Genomic DNA, 25,452 nt, shown 5'->3' on the forward strand with positions numbered 1-25,452 from the left:
CAAAGTCTGATAGTTTTCTTCCGACAGTAGTTGTCTCAAAAATTAATGGCGCATACTTGCCACGTTACCCCATTCCTGATGCACAACTGAGTAGGTTCGGATGAGAGTCCAGCTAACACGCGGACAGGCATGTCCTCTGGGTGTCAGGGAACGGGCTCAGCTCGCGAGAAAAGCTTTCCTTCTGTGCATGTCTTTCTTCTTCTACTTTGTCTACAGAGACTTTTTGTGACTGTTTTCCACTCTCTGTTCTCCTCTTCAGTTATCTAGAAGACTGCTTTAAAACTCCGTCTTTAAAAAAAAAATCAACTACATGGTTTTGCAAGAGAAATGACGCTGCATCTTTTTCAGCGCCACAACAAGTGAATTTCCTTTGAGAGATGCCACAAAAAGTATTTAGTTCACAGTTCTCCCTGAAGCACAGGACCAACATGTTGAGGCAAAACAGCATACAGCCCCCAGTTATTAAATTATCGTGTTTATTAAAGTATTGTGTGATACAGTGACACAAATTTTTTCAGAGGCCTTAGTATGGCTATTTTTAAATCAGCTACCAAGTACACAAGCTGGTACAAAACCTGCACAAAAGGAACTACATAGCAAGCTTCCCTGATGCTGTAAGCACCCCTAAAATAATCTGTAAACCTCAAAGTTCAGATTTAGCAGAGTGCTTGAGCATATGCCAGTTTTAAGTGTATAAGCAGTCCCTTTGGCTTACATCTGTGAAGACTAAGGAGGAAAACGGCACTGACAATTCACGACAATATGCTAAATAAACAAGATCATTCTCTGGAAGTCCACATTAACTAAATAACGTAAATCACTATATGTACTTCAGTTGAGATTTTCTGAATGCTACTGTGGCCAAAGAAAGCATTTTCAAATGTAAATTTGAATTGATTTAGACATAAACAGAGTCAGATGATTGGAAACTTGATTAAAGAGCTACGCAAAACGATAAAACCCAGCAACTGTCAGAGGACAGCTGGTATCTTCTGCCACATGACTTCTTACCATTTTCTCATACCTGGGGATTATTTTAACTTTGCCCGTTTCCACTTGTTCTTGAGGTACATGGGGATATTTTGGGGCAGGTAGGTGGGTCTTTCCCTTTAATCTTGACATATCAGGCCCACATGCAACACATGCGGAGGTGGCTGAGATTGAAGGTGATCCTAGATGTCGAGGGCGTCTTTGCTCTGACAGCTTCAACTACTTGCCAGAAGCAAGGGTATCCTGCCAGTTGATGAGAACTGATTAAAGAAGAACCTGAGACAGACTCCTACAACCCCTCCATGAAAGCGGTGAAGGGGAAGGCAGCAGCAAAGCCCAGTTTAGCGTCACCAAACCCCTGTGAATGAGCCACAGCCCTATGCCTTCCTCCCTGGTAGTGGTATTTCCACCCCCACTCCTGCACCCTGCAAGTTTCTGCTCAATATCAACACATTAATATGCACTTATGGGGAGAGCATAGAATAACATAGCATAGAATAACGCCTTCCCTCCTCAGGAAGTATTCGACAATTTAGCGCGTATGAATTAGTTATTGGTTTATTTTAAACGGAACAGATTGGATCTGCAGTAATTATACTTTTTGTATCTTGAGTATTATAATAGGTAACATAAAATGATGTAAAAATTTAAAAGTACAAGCATAATGCAAAATAACTTCTGCCACAATAAAATACAAGGCAAAGGTTGGCAACAGGCAGCATTTAAAAAGCAACAAAGGAAATAGTTCAGATCATGCACTAATTTATATAATATAATTGAAATGCAACTGCTCTTCAGACTTTTTTCATATTTTAAGAGAAGAAAAAGATCAATTAAATATAGTCAATCTATGAAAGAATGGCTATTCTACAACATTTGAAAGGTAATGCTGTATACCAGTTTCCAGGCAAAATGTAAATATGATTTGATTTCTTTCCTGGATGACAAACTGGAGCATATTGTTCTAATTTTTTGTAATTTCAGTATGGAAAAATACATACATATGAGAAATACATGGGAAATAGCTATGAGAAAATTATACTCTATTGACATGCCCACTTGCTGTTGAATACTGACACCATTAAGTTGGAGCTATATTAATAGCCACCATTTGAGAACAAAAAACAAAACAGAAGTTTTGATTTTAGTAGGTCTTTGAAGATATATTTACTCTGATAAAATTACTCAAATGGCAGCAAAACATATTTCTGTGAATTGCTGAAGAACAGTGTTATCAATGGAACTTAGAAAAATCTTTTATGTACCAGTTTCACCTCTGAGAACGGAAACTCATTGAAAATCATAACGAGAATTAAAGCAGCAGGAATCAATACAGCATTCAGACTATTCCCCCAATAAAAATGCTACTATTTAGTTCCTAACCATTTGACTTGACAAGAAGAATTTATTTAGGAATGTTTTACTGATGCAACAAAGAGCCCTAGATACTGTAGCAAATAATTAAATATAATTATGTCATAAAAAAGCCAGACCTGAAACTGCAAAAGAACTTTGAAGAGTGGTTAAGTATGTAAGCAAGTACTAGGACAGGCACAATATGATTCCAAAACTCTAAGCAATTAGCTGACTTTCCAAATCCATTTGAGGTTCATTAACCTAAACTGTCTGGAGGAGAAGCTGATATATGGTTTCACTTGGGTGTAAGTATTTAACCCTCAGGTTTTCATCTAGAAACAGGTACCAACGATGTGAAGTATAGAGAGCAAAGTCCACAAAGCTCAGAGCAGCCTCAAATATGTTCACGCCCTCTTGGGAACCTGAATGGAGGAAAATACAGAATAAAAGTTCCGATCACAAAAAAAAAAAAAGATAATTCAGAACTGTATGATCAACACACACACAAAAAAAGACATTGTACTTTGGCATTCATATTTTCCTTCTGTTTTCATTTTGTTACAATACCTACAGTATACTAATTAAACTCTTCTATTTTTACACAGAACAAGAAAAAGTTCTGCCCTTGATAAAGCTATGGCTGATGTATACTATCTCAGCTTTATTTTTCCTCTTATGTCCTGATCTTTACATGTAAAATCTCTCAAAATTTTAGAAACAGTAGTGGTGCTGGAGGAGGGAACTCTGACTGCCAAATTGTATTCATACTTTCTTAACCAGCTAAGATTAGGTAACCAAATCACGTTCTGAGCGCTACAAGAAAGTAACAGATGGAATCTAAAAAAAAATACATTCTTTAGTTTTCAAATGATCAACCATGCAGTAAATTGGATTAGCCCTAACCTGGAACAATCCACAGTCATGAAAAATGGTCAGGATAATAGCAATAATGTTATGATAACATCTGTTTTTTGAGCATGGCTCAGGTATTTAGGTACCACTAGTGCACGTATTTCTAGGGTTATTTCCGATACTAGATTTGATTAGGAAATGAATTTTCCACTGACGTAAAGAAGTTAGCTTTTCACAGAAAGATTAAACATTTTCAGAAATATTTTCACCACATATAATTTCCATGCATTTTTAAAGTTTAAAACTATTTCACTTATAAAACCAGATCAAGCTATTGCATTAATAAGATATATTTGAAGTATTATTTTAACTTAATATTTCACATCAAGATAGCATTTGAAAGATGGCTTTGTTGAAATTTCTGTACCACATTCTTCCAATTAGGAGGGAAATTCCTAAATGTTGGCCTGGGGTAATCCATATTTTAGAAGAAAGAGTCCACTCTAGTGCCTATATACAAAACTGCTGAGAATTGGTTGTGTGGATCCCCTGCCTTCACCTTGTGTTCATATGATATCCGTTCAGCAATGGTAGCAATTACATCCATGTAAAGTAATACTATTATTATATCTGATGAATTTTTAGCTTCTCATTTGCTAAATGAAATTTGGCAGCTAAAACCAAAGGTCTGTATGATATGATCAGACAGGAGCAGAGCAACACAAAGAGTTCTGTGATAAGCAGAAAGGGTTTGGGAACTTCAGCTCTGCTGTGTTGAGTATGTCTGCCCTAACACCAGTGTCTGTAATGACTCCAGTCCTTCTTTTTACATCATTTTTCTGTAGTAGTATATACTCTCCTCTGGAAGCTGTGCTCTCCTCATTGGTCTTAGGGGCCCAACTTCCCTTTCATTAGTAGTTTTGACCTTGAAAAATAGTAGGAATAACTTTCTTTAATAAATGACTAGGCATGGGATAGTAAACTTCTTCAGACTTTTTTTTAATTCAAATGAAAACGTAAAATTGCTAAAAAAAAAAAAATCTATAAACCTCTTCTGAAAACTTTCTAATCGTGCAGGACTTAGTTAAGCTGTAAGAAGGCTACTCAGTTAGTCACTAAGTTTGACTCTTGGGATGGTATTCAGCTCCACCCTACACTCAGGTGACTACATATATCCTAGATGTCAAAACTCCTGTGAAATCCAATGGAAACTTAGTAAACTTATCCAATAGACTGTACAAAGCTCACTCCGCAGTCGACCCTCCAACTCGCTGGGCAGCCCAGCAGCTCTGGAGTTCCACTGGGCTAGAATAAGAACTTAGATACCTGGTGTACAGCTACACCCTGAATACATGGGTTTTAATCCCAGATTGAAACCTACATTTAATATCTAAGAACTCATTTTATGCCAAGGAAAAGCCCAAGTCCATCTCCAAGGAGTGTGGGACTGTATATGTATGTATACTAACAGAATGAATGAGAATGATTTAGTACTAAAATCAAATGCTAGACATTTTAAAATGTCACATGCTTCTCTCATATTGATTTATAACCTTGATTTTATTAACATATTCCCTATTTTCACCAATAAAACCAACAAGAAAATTAAGAATAGACCGTGATTTCTTAGCCTACTTAGGAGACTGTGCAACTTGGCACATGCTAGTCATAAAAACTGGCCCTTTTTGCAAGAAATTGTGAACAAAAAAAACACTCTTAAATGCCAGATCCAAGTCGTTCCTGTAGACTACATCATTGAATTTCATTGTAAAAACTTCACCCATAAATCTTGCAACACAATATATTTGAAAACTTACAAGTTATTCTCAAGTGTCCAAATGAAAACAAGTATTGTGAATGCAAGCGTACCAATACATCATAAAGAAATTCAGAGCAAAGCTTTTCAGTATCGAAATTGTAGGCACCCATCCAACAGCAGAAGTTATTTTAGCTCTAGTTTTAAGTAATCAGCACCAATGAAGAACCCATACCAATGGGATTCTTAGAAATCATATTTTAAACACTTTATGGAGGAGACTCTTTTCTTTCCTAGGTGTAAGCATTACCTGTATAATCAACTTGATCCTGTGGCACCTACCTCATAAATAATAAAGAAGTTGGAATTTTTTATTTAGTAATAAAATTAAAGTAAAGAAGTTCTGGCCATTCTAAACTCATGTCTCAGAGACATCATTTCTGTTTGTCAGTTCCCTAGTGAAACTCACAGACTCCAGACCTACAGGAATCTATGCTGAATCTGCTAATACAGATCACTTCTGAAGAAGGACCATGCCTCAGCTGCCTCACTTTGAATCTGAAGCAGGAGAGATACAAGGACAGACGAAATGCTAGACTGAGGAACACAATACGCTGAATCTTGAATTATGAAGGCCTTATATGAAAAGCTTTCATTCATGGAAAAGCTTTCTTTAGGCAAAGCAGACTTTATATGTTCAGCTGAGGAAATTTATCCACCACAAAGAATGGAAGGGCATAAAATGCACCACTGAGACAAAATGCACATTTAGCTACTTCTTACCACTTTTTTTGGAAGCTAAAAGCCAGACTAAAGGACCTGGAGTTTATATTCTGCTTCTTTATTATTATGTTTTTCTACTTGTTTTCTATAACATGCATTTTGTCCACTTGTGTCTGTGTGACCATCTTACTTACATTCATATTTTCTTTTGAGCGCGTATACTTCTGCTTATCTCTGAAACAGTTAACTGCATAGACTGTTCCTTCCTGCATGTCTTAATACCGATAACTTGCAATAGGTTAGTAGATCGACAACACTAGTGGTTTTCATATGGTATATATATCCTTAATTTTCAAAGAAAAAGCTTGTTCTGTCCTGCAAGGCTAATATCAAGAACTTCTTGTGATGTGGGCAGTATTAGTTCATATATCTGGCCACAAAACTAATTTTTATTCATTTTGTATAACAGGCCATTTTGTCCTTGGATTAGACCTCAGCATCGAGTTGATCTGTTTCATGTTAGGAATGTGTATATCATTGAATACAATGATATACACAGCTTCACTTTAATGGTCATGTGGTTTTAACTTTAGCTCAGATTCAAATGAAACTCAGCAACACAAAAATTACATTTATTTTAGTTTGAAAATAAAAAGATCCAATCCAAATATAAATTTAAGCAAGATTCTGAATACTACTAAAGACAAGACGCTTTGCATTTAACATTACTTTTTTTTCCCCCTCACAAAAAAAAAAAGCAAAGCTTTATTTGCTAGTGTCCAGGGAAAACAAGAATCTTGGCTTCTGTTACATTATTATCTTGTTCTGGAAGCCACTCATTTAGAGAAGTGATTCCTTTAGAGATGGTTGATAGGATGATCATAATCCATAATAACAGAAGAAGCTATTATAGACATGTAATATGATTTTAATAAAGAGAAAAAATCTTTCAAAATTGTAATGAGCATACCCAGAGTTTTCCTTCAGTAATCCACAACATCCTAAACAGAAGGCTTACTTCTCTTGGCTTTCTTTAACTGAGAAAAGCCTTCTTTCTGTAACAAGAAGCAATAACAAAAAAACAGTAAAGCAAACAAAGTAGTAACAGTAAGCTAAAAGATCAAGTAAGAAGTTTTTTCTGAGTGAAATGTTTAGTTGAAAGGTATCAGAAATGGAAACTAAACCCTTTATTATTAATCAACGTAAATATTGTTTAAAGTGGGATTATATGTGCAATTGGTACATAATTCAAACAAAAGCTTTTTTGAAAATACCCTTACAAGTACTGGCAGCCAAGGCTTCCAAAAACAATTAATCAGTTTTGGTGTCCAGACTTCAGATAATGATAAAGGCTTAGTTTTCAGAGAAGTGTTAACTAATGTCCCCATGACACACAGCAGGATTCAGCACCATTATATTTTGTTTTGGAAATAGGAGGAATGAGATGAAAGAGCATGGGAGAGTCCATTCCTAGCCAGTCGTTAGTCCTCCTATTCCTGAGACTCCAGCTGAGTCTCCACAGAGCTGTGCATTCACATCATGTGGCTCTGGCGGTGGCAGGGCCACACTGGCAGCATGGTGGAGAGATGAGAAGGACTTACTGCCTCCTGCCACTTCCCAACAGCAGCTGCCAGGGTTCTGGCTGGTACCAGTGGCACTCACAGCCTGCCCGGAGAGGGAGAAGTGGCACAGGGTGCTTGTGGCTCATGGCTAGGGCAGGACAGTGCCGCTTCCCCAGTAATAATAATAATATTCCCCTAGTAATGCGGCCAGTCCAGCTACAAGCTCATGCTGGCCGAGGCTGCCCAGGTTGTGGAGCTAGCTCAATGCTCACAAGCCCTAGCATGACCGATGTTCATCATTCCCAGTGGCAGGGAAGGGACCTTAGCACCTAACTCATATTATGGTAGAACTCTGTCTTTAGCAGTCAGACCCCAGAAGTTGGAATTTTTATACTTACAGGTTTTTAATTGCCTTTTTTTTTTCTTTTTTGTAATACTCGTGACTCTACTGCTGTACCATCCACAATGCTGGGTCAGTAACTAGTGGCTCTGTCATTGCTCCATGAAAGGGCCTTTCCCAGCTATGGATGGACTGGGCCAGCTCAGAGGGGCTGGGCCTGTCTTTCACACACCAACCCTTCTTCTTCCCTGCTGTGGCCTGAGCTCTAGTGTATGAATGTGTTCCTGTAGGAGGCCCTTGAGGCTGCTGTCCTGGTCCTTTCTGAATTGCACTGCTAGCACTTTTTATTGCCATTAAAAATTACAGACTTGTCTCTTATTTGGCCTTAAAAACATATCAAAACAAAAAGATGACAAATGAAATTTAACAAATGCAAATTAAATCAAGGAATTTGAACTATGGCTACATATACTTAAGTTCTTAATCAACAGTTAACGAATAGGCTTGACAAGGTAAGTTTATACATTATAACATGTGACTAGGTGAAAGCATTATGCTGAACACAGGTAATGAGACCTGAGTCATGTGGCTGCTTGAGATGGAACATAAAAGGCAAGGGAACCTTAGTGAAAAGGCAATTAAGTGTGTGAAACTTTTCCTCCTTCAGGCTTATTTTGTAGAGTTAGCACACAGTACTTTCAGTGGGCTAGTGGCACAAATAATACATACATATCTATGTAAGAAAATATAATTATACTGAGCTTTGGAGACTTGGCACTTGCTCTTTACTAACCTGCCTGATTTTTAGAAAGTAAAAGCATTAAGAATACAGCTGTAAGGAGAAGGAGATGGAAGATACTACTAAGTATTCACAAACTGATATTTAGAAATAGAAGTATATTTCACTGGTGGATAACAGCAATATTTAAGAATCATGAAAAAATATTTTGAAGAGGATTTTAAAAGTACATACTATTAATGTTAGACCAGAATCTACAGGAGGAAGTATATAAAAAATACAAACAGTATGAGGAGCCTATTTAATTGTTGCTGCTGACCCTTTCTAGTAATGCAATAGCAACTGAAATATATTAAATAATTAAGAGAATGTATGCATTTTAAAAATCTAGAATGAATTACAATTAGCATTTTGGAACTCTTATACACTTCGGACACTTACATAGTCAAAGAAAATGCCCATGGTTAGATTAGATAGGATAAAACTGTTTTCTGTAGAACCAGAAAATCTACTTTCAAAACATATTTACATTAAGTAACATCATTAAACCTTTTCATTTCAGTACCATCTTTTGCAGAAAACAAACATGTTAAACACACACTTGAATAATATTTAACATAACTCATGGATAAGGCTAATTTTATTCAGAGCAGGGTCAATAAGATTTTGTTGCTTTCCCTGCTTTAATGGGAACATGCTAAAATGATAAAACTTCTATTTGCCTTTTTATCTCTTAATTTAAATCCTTGTAGCCTGGATTAAAGGTGGTGGCGTGGAGGAGTTAGGTGGGGGGGTTGGTTTTGTGTGTTTCTTTTACCTGCCTTCTTCTGGCACAACCTTTCTTCACAGATGCTTCTGTGTTGCTGTCCTTCATTGAGTAAGCCAGTTCTGAGGTCAGTGTTTCGCGTGTCAGATGCTCATTCCCTGTAAAAATCTTAAAGTATAAAAGTTCATACTTTCATTAGAAAAATATTGAACGTTTTTCTACTTGTTAAAATGACTTTTTCATTAATACATTTTGTCTGTCAGACCTCATAAATGCAACCCATGCAACCCATCAACACTTACACCAACGTTGAGTTATACCGATAATTTAATTGCTCCTCAAACCAAGCTTCATCTTGATATCCTTATTTATCCCTGTTACAAATTGCTGCATGTTTTGTCATTTTAACAGCTAATCTGTGTCTGTCATATGGTAATAATCTGATGCTTTTTATTTCTAGATGCTTTGGCATCTAAGAACTAATAGAATTGAACTGTACTCATGGAATAACAAAGGATGTCCTCATAACATAAACATGAAATCCTCTACCAAATTATATTTTATAGGTAAAACAGTGATAAGCGCAACACATTTCATTCAAGTGCCCAATCTGTGGGATATCATCTGCATAAAAATCTCACTGAAATCAGTCCAGTCATTTGCTTTAATTGAAAAATAGTCATAGAATCATAGAAAATTTAGGTTGTTAGGGACCTCTGGAGGTCAGCTAGTCCTAACTTCTATTCAAAGCAGAGCTAACTTCAAACTTAGATAGATGGCTTTGGTTCTTGTCCACTCAAGTTTTGAAAATCCTCAAGGATAACAGTTTTACTGCCTCTCTGTGCAACTTGATCCAGTGCTTAGCCTCTCTCACTCTGAAGAATGTTGTTTCCTTTATGTCCAGCAGGAATTTCCCTTGTTGCAACTTGTGATTTAGTGAAATTTCGATTAAATTTGTATTTGCAAAATTGTTAGGTTTGTCTAAGAGCCCTGTGTTTTACAGATGCTACGCCAGCATCACACAATTGATGAGATTTCAGATTCCTTCCAGGAATTATTTAATAATACAGTTTTGCATGAAGACAGACTGAACACTGAAAATTTCACCATATTAACTTTACACAAATCTCAATAAACTGGTTTAATAAAAAGTTTTAAAGAAGTGAAAACTAATTATATCACCTTAAAAAATCCCAAATAAAAGTATCTATCTGAGATGACGAACTGAATCATCTTCCCTTCCAGGGGAAAAAAAAAAAAAAAAAGCAGCAGTGGCTGAAAACATTAACATATACTGTAGAAATTTAGAAAACTATATAGAGAATGATGGTAGAACACGATGAAAGTCATGCTCTTTATTGCTTATCATTTTTTATAATATACTGAATTTGTGAAACCCAGGGAGAATGCATGCTGCTATTTACCATACCTGCTCACTGCTAACTTTTGAACGATGGCTGGTTGTCTCAGTGATGCAGCCCTTGGAATTGCATGATTCTTGATGTTCCTCATTTTTGACTATGCGCATGGTATCACGTAAGATGCATTCATGAATATTTAACCCTGCTCCTTCATTTGATCTCGTTGTTTGTTGTTGTGATAAACTAGAATTCGTCATTTCATTGTCTAATTTACAAACCTGCAAATGTACTTTCTTTGACTTGTGTTGCTTCTCAAGAACTTGTGTGGTGTTTTGACACTTTTTTCCCCGTCTTGTACTGGAAGTAAGAGCTACACACGTATTCAGATTCAGATTGATGTTGGATTTATGAAGCACTGAGCTAGCATTCTTATGCAATGAAGGAGAATTTGTCTTATTGTGATTGACTTCACCAGAATTCTCCCCAGAAGTGGAGTTATCAGAATAATCAGAATTAGTCATTTGTCCACCTGACTTTGTTTTCCACTGGAATACTGATATACCATGTTTTACGTATGTTTTCTCCGTTATTTTCTGAAGTACGCTGCTGTGAGTAGGATTTTTGACTGATACATTTTGAACAGGTTTGTAAACCTGAGTTATACTGGATTTGCAAGCTCTCAGCATAGAAGATGAAGCATCCATAATATTTATTGCTGAATGTCTACCAGATTTTTCTCTTTTCTTCCCATCGGTTTGTTTTGTGTTTTTTCCATTCATTTGCATCAACTTCCCTTTGAAAATAGGTATAATTTTGCTAATATTTTTTCTCTGGGAGTCAAAGGCTGAACTCTGAGGCCTTCCTGAAGATTTTGGAGAGTGAACTAGTAAGTCTGATACTCCTGGTATTTGCCTGTTATTCACTGATTTCTGTGCTGCTTCAGTGCTAACCTGTCCTGTACCTTTGCTGCTACTCGAAGTAGTATGTATTTTTGGCTCGTTGATCAAATGCTCCACCCAGTGGCTGTTTTCCATACCGCGCGATGAAGAAATTCTAGACAAAGTCTCTTTCCTTGGAGGAACCTGGGTTAGAGACACCGCACGAGCCATCTCACTAGCCAGTTTCGTAGGCTTAGATTTTATTTCCTGCAATACAACAATTCAGTTGTTAAACTGAATGAACTGGATTTAAATATCTAACAGTGCCACCCAACGCATCACTATATGGTATATACCTGATATACATCACAATATAAACTGTACACTTTCCTGCTTTGAAACAGAATGATCTATATTTTTAAACAATATTTTGTGGTCACTATAAATGAATTTTGTCTTCTCCTCCCCCAGTTCTTTTTCATAAACTACGCTGGGAATATCATATTTCTCAAGAGGGGGGAAGACATAAATTATAGTCATTATCTTGGTTTAGTGCTTTCTAATTTGGTATTGCCTAGCACTTTTAAGGGGTCTGCAGAGAGTTGTCTAACTACTCTCCTTGTCTTTTATGACTTCTAAGAGCATCTGCAGTCTAAGCAAAAGACAGTCTCGGTGTCTTTAAAAACTGCAAAAGACAAGAAGGAGCCCTTCTAGCTTTGATCACTGAAGTGACATAAACAGGAACTGTACTCTGAAAGAGGATTATAGTATTTTAGAATCTGCAGTTTCTGTCATTAGTCTTTTTTTCAGAATTAATTACTTCATTTCTTCTTTCAAACATGACTAATAAAGAAATTTCAGTTTCAGCCTTTGTTGCAACCTCAAATGAAAGGAGTTGAGATTGCTCTCCTTTCCATTACCTGCCACAAGTAAAACTTAGAGCTTGAGTGTTTTTAAATGCCTAAGCCCACACAATTCTATCTTTTGTAGTTTCTTTTTTAGAAATAAATTGCACAAAAATTATTATTATGGAAGAGGTGAACAAAAATTCTGGAAACAACTGTAAAAAAGGATGGCAAATATTGATAGTGAGGAATTAATATTACTTACAGTTTTTGTATATACTTATGGTACAAACGAATATAACCATGTAAATAGTAATATAATATTAAACTACACATTTAATTAAAGGTTAGAATATTAATAGTTGTTTGTTGTGAAAAGGATACTATTAGACTCTTACTGTGTTCTGAATATGATAAAGGCCACCTCATATCGTGAACAAACGTACATGCCATTAATATGTATATAAAAGACTGAACACGTACTAGAGCTCTGGAGAGTTCCTGCGTAGCATAAAGTGCTTTACTTGTCATCTTTACTGGAAATCCACACAGATATGAAAGATTAGACTTCACGTCAGAAAGAAAAGAGTTCAGCACACTTTCTAAGTCTATTCTAGGGAAATACTGCACTGGTTGACTTCGAATGCAACTTAAAGGGTACCTGAATAAGTGTTTAGGGTACGTAACAAGGTTCTTTACATTTTAATAATTCTGAACAATTTTCTTTGGAAGAAAGCATGAATATGTTTAAAGCTTTTTCAAAAAGCTGAACAAAAGCACTTACTTTCTTAAGGGATCAAAGCTTTAGAAGCCAGAGGACTTTAATAAGTTTATAGCATACTAATCTACCCTTGCTCAGTCTGAGTATTCTTTAGTCTAGTCTTTCCTAGCAGGAAAAATTCACTTTAAAAGGAATCTTTTAAAGCCATTTTTCTACTGAAACGACACATAGCATTAATTTAACTCTTCCTTTTATGTCAGTGTTTAGAATGGCATTACTGTGTTTACAGAAGTTGTGAGGCAAAGCAATCTATTTGACTTAAGATTACTCAATACAAAGTCAAAGAAACTCAACTAAATATTTTGTTCCAATTTGTCTAGTGAAACAATTCCACTGGCTTTTATAAAATTATGCAAGAAGTAAATGTAGCACATTCAAAGATGAAAATTTAGACCTTAGCTGGAGGAGTAGTGAAGAAGATGTAACAAAAATATACACAAAGGATACGTAAAAAATCTTTCCCCTATTGGCCTGAAGTAAACACTGCAGTATGTTTTTGTCTCTTCAACATTCTCTGGAAGAATATATCCATACTAAAACAAACAAACAAACAAACCACAAACATGTATTAAAAATACAAATTCAACAAATGAAAAGATGGAGGGAAAATTAAAAGATATAGTGTATTCTTTCTTACCAGATTCTTCCAGTGCATCTGAAAGTCTTTATATGAATGAAAAGGAGATTCTGGAGGAATTGTGTGGCTGATGCTTATGATCTGACCCATTTTCATGCTGTGCATGGGCAAAGAAAGGATACTTAGAAAGGATGTAATATAATACAGCTGAAAATATACTGGACTTTTGAAAAAAAAAAGTTAATTTCATTTTTGGCACCGAAAATATTCATGGATTATTGTAATGTTTTGAGGACTATTATCTTTAGCGCATGCATTCAGGACAAGTATCTGTACTGACAGAACAACAGCATTGTTCATATTTTTCCCGTAATATGGAAAAGAGATTGGCACCTACAAATTTGATTTCTTCTTGTCTGTTATATCATTATAGTGAGTGTAGAGCAGGAGGAAAAATATTATTATTTCTGATGTTGCTGTGATAAAAATCATTGGTGAAAATAGAGGTAGTTTCTGGCAAAAGGGGAATTTTTTTTTCTTTCAAAAGACACTTTCTGCTAAAATTATATTTGAGAAAAAGCTCTTACATATCCCAAAGTATCAGATTACTAAGCTCAAAATAATATTTAAAGGACAAATTTATCATTTTCTGATTATTTTTCTTTCTCTTTTTCTACAATACTGAGACAATAAAAGTAAAATGGCTTCCTGAAGGTAAAACAGACTATAAATCAGAACTGCTTTTATCACTAGTATCAAATTCATAATTTGCATAGCAAATATTCCAGGAAATGTTTGTTTCTGCTGGAATTTAAGCAGACTCCTACCTTGGCAAAACATAGCACCAGTTACTTAAAATGGAATGTCTGTGAATAATTGCATTTTCATTGCTGTCAAATATCTTTAAGATGTCTCCTGAAATATCCAAATCTCCCAGCTTAAAACAGAAAATAAAGTTATTTGCAAATATTTCTGCAACAGTACAAAATAAAAATGTGCAAAAATAATTACGTGTATCAAAATATGCTGAAGATCTTACATTATTATTCATTTATCAGCTCTCACAGACTGCTTATTTCAGAAGCATATTATCTCCACAGTTAGAGCCTACACTTCCAAAAGATATGTAAGTCCAAGGTTTACAGGTTATTTAAATCAGTGAGATTTAAATTTTATTTACAGTGCTTTAATATGTAAGGACACAGAAGGAATTCCTCAGACTACAAGCTCTCTCATTTCCTTGCAGATTTTTTTAAATTCAGCTCAGAAACTCACGTTTGACAACCTAGTCACTATATATGCCAACTTGCCTAATCAAGTGCAAAGTCCCCAGCATTAACAAGATATACACCTTTACCCTGTGAGCCGGTCAAGAAACGCCATACATTTTCACAAAGGAAATATTTGACTGTGGCAGCCAATCCAACACTCAGATTTGAGAAATATTTTCTCTCTCCGTGGTCTGCCATGGTTTGCATTAATTCACTGGCAGAAAAATCTTGCCATTTCTGTTTTCGAAAAGTAGAAAGGCCTGCATATTAAAATGATCAAACCAGTAAAGAAATCACATTGCCATCACTTCTATCATTGATTTGTGTCCTTTGGGAAGCTGATTCATAAGGATATATTTAATGTTTATGCTGTGCAGTTAAATCATAGAGGAAATCCTGTTCTTCTGTTCTAAAGAAGAAGAATTTGGATCAGAAACAGTTGTTTTGGAAGAAACCAGCAAGCCTGACAAATATGCTCCTCTCTGTATAAAAATATTTGGCAAAGGCCACATGGCTGTCAGAAAAGGTTATTTTTTAATCCTACCCATGAATTCTTAAAGCATTTACTAATTATTCTCAAAAGCAGCATAGGCCAAGCTATTCCTATGTTTTGAAAGCTGCATAGAAAATGGAGAAGATTCCAGAAAAGTGATATACAGAGATCTTATATGTAGTGCTGATAACTTGATCTGTAGCTTCACATTTGTTACTCAAAGCCGTTTATACATTAAAGTGAGACCGTGAATGCCTTGTAGAGAACACTGCTAGAAGGAAATCTATAAGCATAAAGACACCTCAACACTATAATCGGATAGTATTTTTCCAAAGGTCTCTTAATTAGCCTATAATCTCAGTTTTACAAAGATGAGTTTGGTATGCTTGCTAGAATGCATCAACAGGCATATAATAGGGAACGTTGCACACTTGGAATAGACACGTATAGTCAGCTAGCATGACTATTGTCCTAATACAACCAGAAACAAGCACTTCTATCCCCACCATATTAACTACAAGTCATCTGAGAGAAGAGAAAATAAAGATAAGCAGGACAAATAAAATTGTAGAAGTTATAACTGTTATATACCTCAGGGAGCGGCAATCGAACTGAGCAAGCCTCCACACTGATGCAAAGCTGTGTCTCTGATACATTGAGGTCTATAACTAAAGAAAACACAAAGCCCAAAGCAGTGTGTATCTGTAGTCCATTTGTTAAACAAAAAGTTAAGCCAAATGTTCATTTAAAATAATTTTTAACTGAAGTGCTGACTTTGAAAATCAACAGGCAAGACTCCCTCAGCACAGAAACAGTAATTAATTGCATGTTAACTGTGAAAATAATGAAGTACCATCCATATAGTAGACCTCCCTAATACCCTAATCCTGGATACACAAATACCCATTTCCAAAGCAAATATAATACAAATATAAGAATTGGCTATGTTGGGTCATCTAGCCCAGCACTGCGTAACCAGTAGTGGTCAATAGGAAAGGCTGTAAGACCAAGGCAAGCATTTACTGACACTTCTCTAGAATATTGCCAGTCCTGAGGAAGCACAGGGACTGAATATACTATGTTCCTGAATATATATTCCCTATTGCAAATTTATCTTCCAATATCTGAAAATGTACTTTACTGAAAGTATACAAGTAAATAGTACTTTGCATTTTTTGCAATAACTAAGCAGCATGCTCTATGTGACTTAACGTTTGCAAAGGGCAACCTTAATGCATGCAGCACAGCCACTTTAGCTCCGTTTCCTATCTAATATTATGAAACTACCACATCTCTTGCAAGAGTCTTAATTTTAGGCAAGCGCTTTTAATTGTAATAATCATAACTTTCTGATAGTAAATTGCAATCTATGGTCGTAGAGTAAAATTAGTAGTAGATAAATTACCTTTTCCTGTGGGTAACTTTTCAAGGATGTAGCTGAGCTGACAGCCATTACATATAAAGAAATATCTGCCATCAAGTGTATTTTGACTGAGATTACTTCAGAATGAAAAATGAGAAGACAAGACCATGGCAGTATTTAGCTAATGAGAGCATATAATTATACCTTGCTCTCACAGGTTTACAGTTAACAGAATATTGTACTTACCGACAGCATTTTGCCTTCCTGAATGAGACAAAAAATCTTTCCCTTAATAAATAAAATAAATAAACATTATTTTGTAAAACTTATGCCCAATGTCTTTATGCAAACAAAATGCAGAGATCATATAGTTTCTTTTGTGTGTATCAGGATTGCTATAAAGTTTGCTCCTTATAAAAAGAGAAAGAACCCTCTATCAATTAACTTTTCATTAAACCATTAACATAAAATAAAAGAAAGATATATAGAAGTATGTTAATGGACAACTATTGACAAGTCATTTTTCTCCCAGTAAGGAATATGGAATTACTTTCAACTAGCAGTTAATATATATTTTCTCAGGCTCAAAAGCAAACTTGTAAAGTATTGCTATGTATTTTACCACCTATCATTAAAAGCTGATAGACTGGAAGTGACTCTAGCACTACTATGTATATTTTACATGAACACTTTTTAATCTTACTGCTACAACAAAAACAGAACAGTATTATTACTGTATTCATCTGAAGAAACTGATAGAGTATCTTAGAAAAAACTCAGGGAAGGAAGGTGCTCTTTAGTACTCTCTATATAGACTGATAGAAACCTAACCTTTACTTTTTCTCAACACTTAACTATGGTCCTATTTTGAAAAAATTCCTCAGGGGAACATTTCCATCTGCCATCCACTTCCTAGCCGCATGTCCCTGCACTGCTCATTTTATTCCCTTCTAGCTGTACAGTTGCAACTGATTGTGGAGATGTGCTGTAAAAGAAACCTGCCAAATGTTCCAAGAGGAAAGTAACTCTTCAAAGGCAGGAACTCTAAAACTGGTCTCTTTGCCAGAGCAACCAGAATCCCATACCTCATATCAGCTGGCTCAGCAAGTCCTTAAGATTATGGAAAGCCTGTATCAACTTTCTGTGAGAGTTATGCCAAATACAATTAGAAGAAGAAGCAAAACCTCTTTCAGTACTCTCTTTTCTTAGCAGATTTATTGAGCTTTAGCTGTTTGGCCCAGCTTTAGCAACATATATGGTTAAACAGACTGCAAGTCCCAGGAGGACATTGTTGTCAGCCACTGTCTGGTTTAGTGAAGTCAATTTTGTATCAGCTACCAATCTAGCTCTCTACTTTTAGCTGCTATTCCTGAATAAGTTGATTTCACTTCAGAAAGCTACATGTTTTGAAGATACTGAAAAAATAACTATTTGTATAAAACAACCTGCTAATTTTGTGACTGGAAATAATACAACAAAATAGACATTTTTCTCTATATATGGAATGATCTATAAAACTGCTTTGCTTAACAAGGAAAGTGCACCATAGTTATCTGAAACACATCTATTTTTCCATACTTTGGTAAGTCACAATTGTCCTACATAGCAAATAGGAGGGAGATAGGAACTACCAGCTAGTAAGAATGAGCTTAGTAGAACAAGAGATGGCCCGACAGGTCCTTCTTTTCAACAATAAAGAACTGAAAATCAAATGGTGACCCCTGACCCAGGTGAGTAAAATACCTTGCACCAAGAGATGACCGGCCTGGTTCCATCTGGGTGCAAGTCTGGCTATAAGTGTGTAGGAGAGACAGGTTTGGAGAATGGCTGGACTAACTCTTTGTGGGGCTTCCAGCTAAAAACATCAGTGGGAAAAGAAGAATATTAATCATTTAATAGATTTTTAAAAGGCTTTGGTCAGCATTTTATCAGAGATACTGCTACTGTATTTTGGGGCCAAATCCTAGTAAATGTTAAACATCTTTACTTTTCATCTTCTTATCTACAGCAGGAAGTTAGCACAATATTTGATGTAGGCATTTAGATTTTTATGGGTCATCAAAGTAAGGTGCACTACAACTCATTTAATGCTTTCACAGGGCTGATAAGGGATTTGAGGAAAAGATAATTGAATACAGAGTACTTTACTAGATGCACATCCCTTTCCAGACAATTGCCCTGATGCTCAAAATTCACATATATTAGCTGTACTGTCAAACTCAAGATCAGAGATATTCTCTTGTGATCACAAGAACATTTGGCGAACGTATCTCTGTTGTAAATGTAAATGTATCTAACAGTACTACTTGCCTGCAATATATTTGACTCTGTCCTGCATATCATTCAGTTGATAATTAGCATTAGTCAAAAAAATCAATCAATTAAAATAGGTTAAAAGAGTAACTAATACACCTTCAAGAGGATATTTCTAATGAGATCCTGAAAGGATCTGCTTACCGCTCATTGTTATTCGGTATATTTGTTACTAATCTGCTGGAGTGGGAAAATCTAATGATGACAGGTCAGTTACACATAGTGAAATAAAGCAGTTTTGTAAGGTTAACATATATGAACCCCGTATGTTTTCCAAATACAAATATGCACTTATGTGTCTGGGAACAAGAAAAAATACTTCCCACTGGCTGTGCAAATAAATCAGTAGAGCTACTGGCTGCAATTACAGTAAGTCTTTTGACTTAGCAATTTTAATACCATCATATATACATTCATAATAGCACAACCACTGCATAATAGAACACAGTAAAACATATGCATAATACTCAGTCTAAAAATACATCAGCTGTTAATCTCATGGGCTGCATTTCTTTTCTACATTTTTGTTTTGTTTCTCCGAGACAATTCTATAAAGGCTGGATATAGCCGAAATACGAACGGGGAGACAGTTCAGCTGTCTGAGCACCCCCTTCATGGGACCTCTAGGACATGTACGCACAGGATTATGCCAAAGGGGAAGCTGCAGGTTTTTGGCCCAAATGGCAGGTCTGCCTTTGCCTTTAGGTCAAACACTAATGCCCCTGCAAAGGACCAGGACTCCCTTGCAGCAGATGATTCTACTGAAATTGCTCAGGAAATTATTTTTTAAACTTTCGTCTCTGATAAAATATCCTTATTATAACTAGATTTGCAAAACACATTTGGCTAGGGGACAGATGCTTGTTCTGAAACCCTGGCTCCTGTAGTGCAAATTGCATGCCCTATGAAAAAACAATTTTTAATACTTATCTTGAGATCAGCAACTGCAGAAAAGCATAATAATCTTAAGAACTGTGACATCTTTCAACACTTACGGTAGCTCCTTGTTTCTCTATATATGCTTGACATATTCCAGTTTTGTAAAAAGGTATCTTAAAAAAAAAAAAAAAATCTCTTCAAGTATCTGACACTAAAAGGATATTTTAGCAAAATTAAGTTCTGGCCCATCAGTATCTTTGCCTTAGAAAAATACATTCAGGAATAGTTGCAGTAAATACCAATATAAATATCCTGTATTTTAAAGGAAAATGGTAACTGAATTGAGTTATGCATTTATTATATTGTAATCTGATTTCCAGCTAAAGATACATTACCAAGTAAGCAAAAGACTGCCCAGAACATAACGGCAGAAGCCTGACCCTGCTGCAGTCATTGTGAATTGTGTGGCATCTATCTAACGGAGTCCATTCTTTTCCACAGAAGATTCAGCATCTGAAAAGGCCACTTCACCAAAATAATAGAAGATGTAAGCTGCCATGTACATTCCTAATGCATGTACATAAAAGTTTGCTTTAAATAATATAATTTTACTAATACTTGGTCCTCAAACATTTTTTTAAAAAAATGTATGTATGTAACTGCATATATACATTTATACAGTGATTACTGACCGCCATTACAACTGAAATTTGATTTAGTGTTCCAATGACAGGCGCAGAAAGGATGTCTTGATGCATAAATAATAATTGTCTATTAAGAAAAAAAGTTTGAAAAAAATCAGAAATAATTTTCTGTACTTGACTTTCTCAACTTATATTTATTTTCCTTACCTTTTACAAACATAATACATTACATTTTTAATCAGTTTCCAATGGTTCAGTATAGCAGGTTGGTGTAGCCCAGGTTACTTTGCTCTTAACCCACCCGCAATGATCTAAGACAAAGGCTGCAGGTCTTTGGCAAATGAATAAAATACCCCAGTGGTTGTTCCTTTTGGTAGGATTTCTCATTTTTTCCCCTTGCTAGTAAAAAGAATGGCATAATGCTTTGTGTGCATTAAGGAACGTACATACACTTTGTGAGTATTCTCTTCACTCAATCTCAGCCTCCATAAAGCAATACAGTAGCTCAGAAGACACACCTAAAGTATTCCAGCTTTGTATGTGATCAAAGATTAATTTTAACTATTTATTAATTCCAGGTAGGTGGCCTTGGTAGTTTTACCAGGTCACATTTAAAACATAATAGAAAAAGTTGGGATTTTTTTCCAATAGCAAGTCCTTCACTAAATAATAACTTCACCGAATTATACAGTTTACTGCTATTATGAATTTTGCTGATTTTATTACAGTTAACTACTAGCACTGCTAATAAAAACCCTGAATAACAACCACCAGTAGCTTCTGAAAACAATAGCCCTCAAAATTCTTTACCTGCAAATCTTTATCTGTGTATTCCTTATCTCAGTTTCCGGCAACTGGGAACTCAGGGTTACTGTAATGGCACAGAGTTTTTGTAGCTCGGGCAGACTGACAAAGAACAGAGACTGGTGTCTACTGCCATTCATGTTGTATTGCTGATTGTCCCTAAAGAGCAGCTTGGTCTTAAAAGAAAAAATTTATTTCATTACTATGAGGCAAGTATTTGTTTGGAGAACTTTATAAGTACATGATATCAGGCAAATCGATTATCAGTTGTCTTCTGATTAAGATTACACAGGCATACTACATTACATACTTTTGCTATATACAATGTATCATACTTCTGTGTTGGGGCTGCAGTCTACCAGGGTCTCAAGAGCAGAGGAATCCCTTGGTGAAGTCGCCCCCCTGCTACTTGGAAAGAAAGTTTAATTGCCAGAAGCTCAACAGAAATTTCCTCACCAAGTCATGCAAACACCATGGCCAATCTGTTGAAGAGAATGAAACCACACAGGAAATCTCACCCCTCTCTTCTCCTTCTTGTCTGAGCAAGACCCGTTCCTAGTGTCACAGAAATTCTGTGTGCTCCCTGATGAAATCCACCTCTCTTTTCAAGCCACAGGCGAACATGTACTCTAACCTATGCAGAACTGAATACCTGCCTATGGTGTTACACTCAAAGCTGCAGTAATCTAGAATTGCATTAAGCTATACCATTAATAATGATCACAGACCATTTGCTCTCCCATTCTTGCTCCCAAAGGAGAAGTGCAGGAGAAATGAAAAACACCATTTTGTTTTGGTGTGAGTTTTTAATAGATACACTGCTATGCATATCAAAACATCAAGAAAACAAACATCTGGAATGAGGTTAGGTGTACAGTGGTTCAATTAAAGCTCTGGGTCTTACACCCTGAGCTTTGCTTTATAATAGAAATTATTGGTTATATTTCCAGTTCAAGAACATGAGGCAGTTTTGGGCTCAGGCCACTGTCATTATCTTGAAGCGCACAAGATCTGATATGAGAAGTTAGTACACAGAGGACATGCACGTTCATCACCATACCACTGAGCAGACTTGCTGCAACTCTGTAGCATTTGGAATTTCCTAAACCTGCCAAATAAAGCTCAGGCTGAGGACGTGACCTGAGGACGTGATCAGATACTGTGAACTATTGTCATTCCATAAAGATTCACAGTGTTGTAACTAAGCTGTGACCATTTCAGGATTGTACACTGGCTAGAGATGGGAATCCATTTCTTCCCATGGATGTGTTTTTCAAACACCTTTAGTGGGCCACGCCTTATCTGTGTTATCCGACAGCACTAACACTTTTCATGTGAGTGAGAGTAATATGAAGTTACGGCTGTTATCTAGCCCATGGGTTGTATGGCTGTCGTATGCCCTTAGGTACTGCAGTGCAGGCCAGGAACAATGCAAAGGAACTAGAATATTTATGACACAAAAAAAGAACAGCTGAAAGGTTCAGAGAAAATACACCCCTTTACCATAGCAGCTTTCTCAATGGATCAGTATTCTAAAGGTAAGTAGGAAGTCTGCTTTTTATCCAAACCCAGACACAAGCACTGCACAAAAAAAAAAAAAAGAAAAAAGAGCTGTTCTAATAGCTCTCCCCCTCCAAACCCTCAAAAAACTTTTGAACTGGCTTTACCAGAGCAATCAAGAAAGTAATAAATATAAAGTAATTTGTTTTGCAAATGTTGTGAAGTCACCAGTTGAAGTCATCTGATACAGTATTTTGTAAATCATGACCAAAAGTGATGCTCCGGAAACATTTTTGAGGAACAATGCCAAAGACAACTTTGCTGCTCTGATTTTGCTTTGCCTTGCTTATAGTGTAATACATTTAAGAGCTTAAATAACCTCAGTCACATGCTAGCAAATCACAATATCAGTGTTCTCTAACTGCAATTTTTAAGAAAATTATGTTTGTTTCTTTGTTTTTCATCCTTAAAGGATGAATTTCATTTTTTTTTCTACTCAGGAGGAGGAGATTTTTTAAAACGCCTTCAAGATTATCACTTCATCAGAAAATTCCAGAAGCTATAGCTTTCAGGAAGAGACCATTTTAAAAGAATCAGACAAACATTTTGTTAGTTTGTGAACACAAAAAACAAGGTCCTCAGCTTTCATAATGTTTAAAAGAATCCCAGTAGGCCAGCTGGGGACTTCTGTGGTAAAGATGTTGTAAAATACATGCTGTAACGTTCCAGCGATCTGCTTACTGCTTACAGCTGCCCTCTGGGAACCACTCGCTGTGTTCAGTTAAGTTAAATCTTCATAAAAGCTAACGGGACAGAGTGCTTGCAAATACTTTGTCCATTCAGAGGAGGAGAAAAAAAAAAGAGAGATGTAACAATTAACATAGATTTTTCAAGTCTAAATCACATTGGATAACCCAATTGCCTTCTTTACAGGTAGCAGACCTTACGGGTGAGAGACAAATTACATCTTTAGATGCCAATAATCACATCATTTGTATATATACAGAACGGCTGCCAGACTGAACACGGCTTTAGCCAGAGAACACTTCTCGTTGGTTTTCAGTCAAAACAAGACGGGTGAATCACAGAGCTTGGAGGTGGTATGTGGTATTTGCCTAATGGCCTGGGACGATGGAATAAACAGCCTCCTTATGAAAACTGGAAATGACGCAAAGCTGTGAGAGACTACGGGCACACTTATCGTTAGGATGACTCTAAGAAATTGGAGACAGGATCTGAAAAACAGTATGGTATTCGGTGAGGAAATGCGAAGTTGTGCTGTTTTGTTGCACAGAACAGCTAGCTAAGCGTCAGCTTAGGGAAAGGGATTTGGGTTACGACAGGTCACATTCTGTAATTTGTAACTCCCTCACGTAACCACCCCCGCAAACCCGGAACCCCTAATCCTACAGGAGCGTATAAACAGGAGTCCTGGCAACACGGGACCCGAGGCAGCGTGACCGCTGGTGAACCTCAGCTGGGCCGGGCCCGTGGGGAGGAGGGGGCCGAGCGGGCAGATCCTTAGACCAGAGCTGTAAGAGTGCACCCGCCCCTCCCGCCTCCCCCCGCCGCCGCTTCCCGCCTCCCGCACGAGGAGCCGCCGGGGAGGGAGGCGCGGTGCGGTGCGGTGCGCCGGGAGGGAAGGAGGGCAGGGCGTGTGCCCCGTCGGCGGTGGAGATAAGCTGCCTGCAATCTGCCTGCCCTCGGGCCGGCAGCAGTGGTTGCAGTGAGGGGGATTAGAAGGAGGTGAAAGTTAATTCCCTTTGCGCGATGTCCCCGCTCCTGTTGGCCGGGTACGGGTTGCTGTGAGTCACTGAGAAGTGGAAGATGTCGGTTAAGGGTAACGTTATGCCTGTGGTGGAGAGCTTGTTGCCTTGCCTGAAGGGAAACGCGGGAGACGACGTGACTGATGATATTCACGGTGCTAACGCCCGTCAGTCAGCATGCGCAGCCAAATCCTGTACAACCCTAGCCACATTTTTGTCACATGTAACATCTGCTTGTTCTTAACATTAAAACTTTTTCACAGCCAAGATACAAGCAGGCAACGCGAAGCCCTTTGCATAAGAAGGGCATATAATTCATTGTAACTTACGACTTCAGCTAAAGTACTTCTATGTTGTAAGTGAAGCTATGTTGTAAGTAAATAATCAGCTCATCACCACATTATCCTTAATTCATCCTAGTTAAACGTACGCGCATGGTGCAAGAGCCAACAGCTGCCAAAGGTAAAAAGCTGTAAAGGCAGCTCAACGAGAATGAGAACGCTTCCTCTCACAAACGATTTCCCCCACTTTGTGAGAGGAAGCTTTATGAGTACAGCCCACTGCAGCGCCAGCTGACAACCTGGAAGACGGCCTCGGATACCGCGTACTGTTTCCCAGGGACAAGCTGCACGGTAGCAAAGCAACCTGGAGCGTTTACGTTCTGCAGCCTCGCCTGGGGGTCGAGATCACTTTATTCACATTATTTCAGTGAAGCACTTATGCAGGCACCTCAGGTAGGCTACAGAGATTATTTTAACGACTGGATGAGGGTCATCTACCGTGGAGCTAAGGACGGCGCGACCGACAACTGGGTTTATCAATCGCAAAGCCTGAGCAGCTGACACCTGACCAGCCAGGCTCTTCGGTAACTTGCGTCACAGCCTGCCCACCGG

At 37.1% G+C, this 25,452-nt stretch overlaps 1 protein-coding gene across 1 annotated transcript; it reads right to left on the bottom strand.

The window, feature by feature from the left end:
• Positions 1–471: 471 nt before the first annotated feature.
• Positions 472–21,433, bottom strand: C2H18orf63 (chromosome 2 C18orf63 homolog). The gene is made up of 14 exons (XM_068932058.1): positions 21,300–21,433; positions 20,538–20,616; positions 19,962–20,018; positions 18,397–18,508; positions 16,900–16,941; positions 15,882–15,958; positions 14,354–14,463; positions 13,587–13,683; positions 13,397–13,482; positions 12,652–12,829; positions 10,514–11,590; positions 9,136–9,252; positions 6,648–6,732; positions 472–2,768 (listed from the first exon to the last, which is right to left on the bottom strand). Exons 1-13 carry the CDS (start codon positions 21,431–21,433, stop codon positions 6,679–6,681), a joined length of 2,220 nt encoding a protein of 739 aa, XP_068788159.1. The 3' UTR covers positions 472–2,768; positions 6,648–6,678.
• Positions 21,434–25,452: the final 4,019 nt, after the last annotated feature.

Source organism: Struthio camelus, chromosome 2 (assembly GCF_040807025.1).
Source record: "Struthio camelus isolate bStrCam1 chromosome 2, bStrCam1.hap1, whole genome shotgun sequence".
Taxonomy (NCBI): domain Eukaryota; kingdom Metazoa; phylum Chordata; class Aves; order Struthioniformes; family Struthionidae; genus Struthio; species Struthio camelus.

What these genes read in the sequence shown, in the direction of transcription:
- C2H18orf63 (XM_068932058.1), bottom strand. Translation starts at nt 21,433, where the DNA reads ATGAATGGCAGTAGACACCAGTCTCTGTTCTTTGTCAGTCTGCCCGAG. An exon ending in TAGAGAAACAAGGAGCTACC is followed by an intron (nt 18,509 to 19,961) that starts GTAAGTGTTGAA and finishes TGATGTTTTTAG; the next exon opens with CTGGAAGCCCCACAAAGAGT. An exon ending in TTCGATTGCCGCTCCCTGAG is followed by an intron (nt 14,464 to 15,881) that starts GTATATAACAGT and finishes TTCTGTTTTAAG; the next exon opens with CTGGGAGATTTGGATATTTC.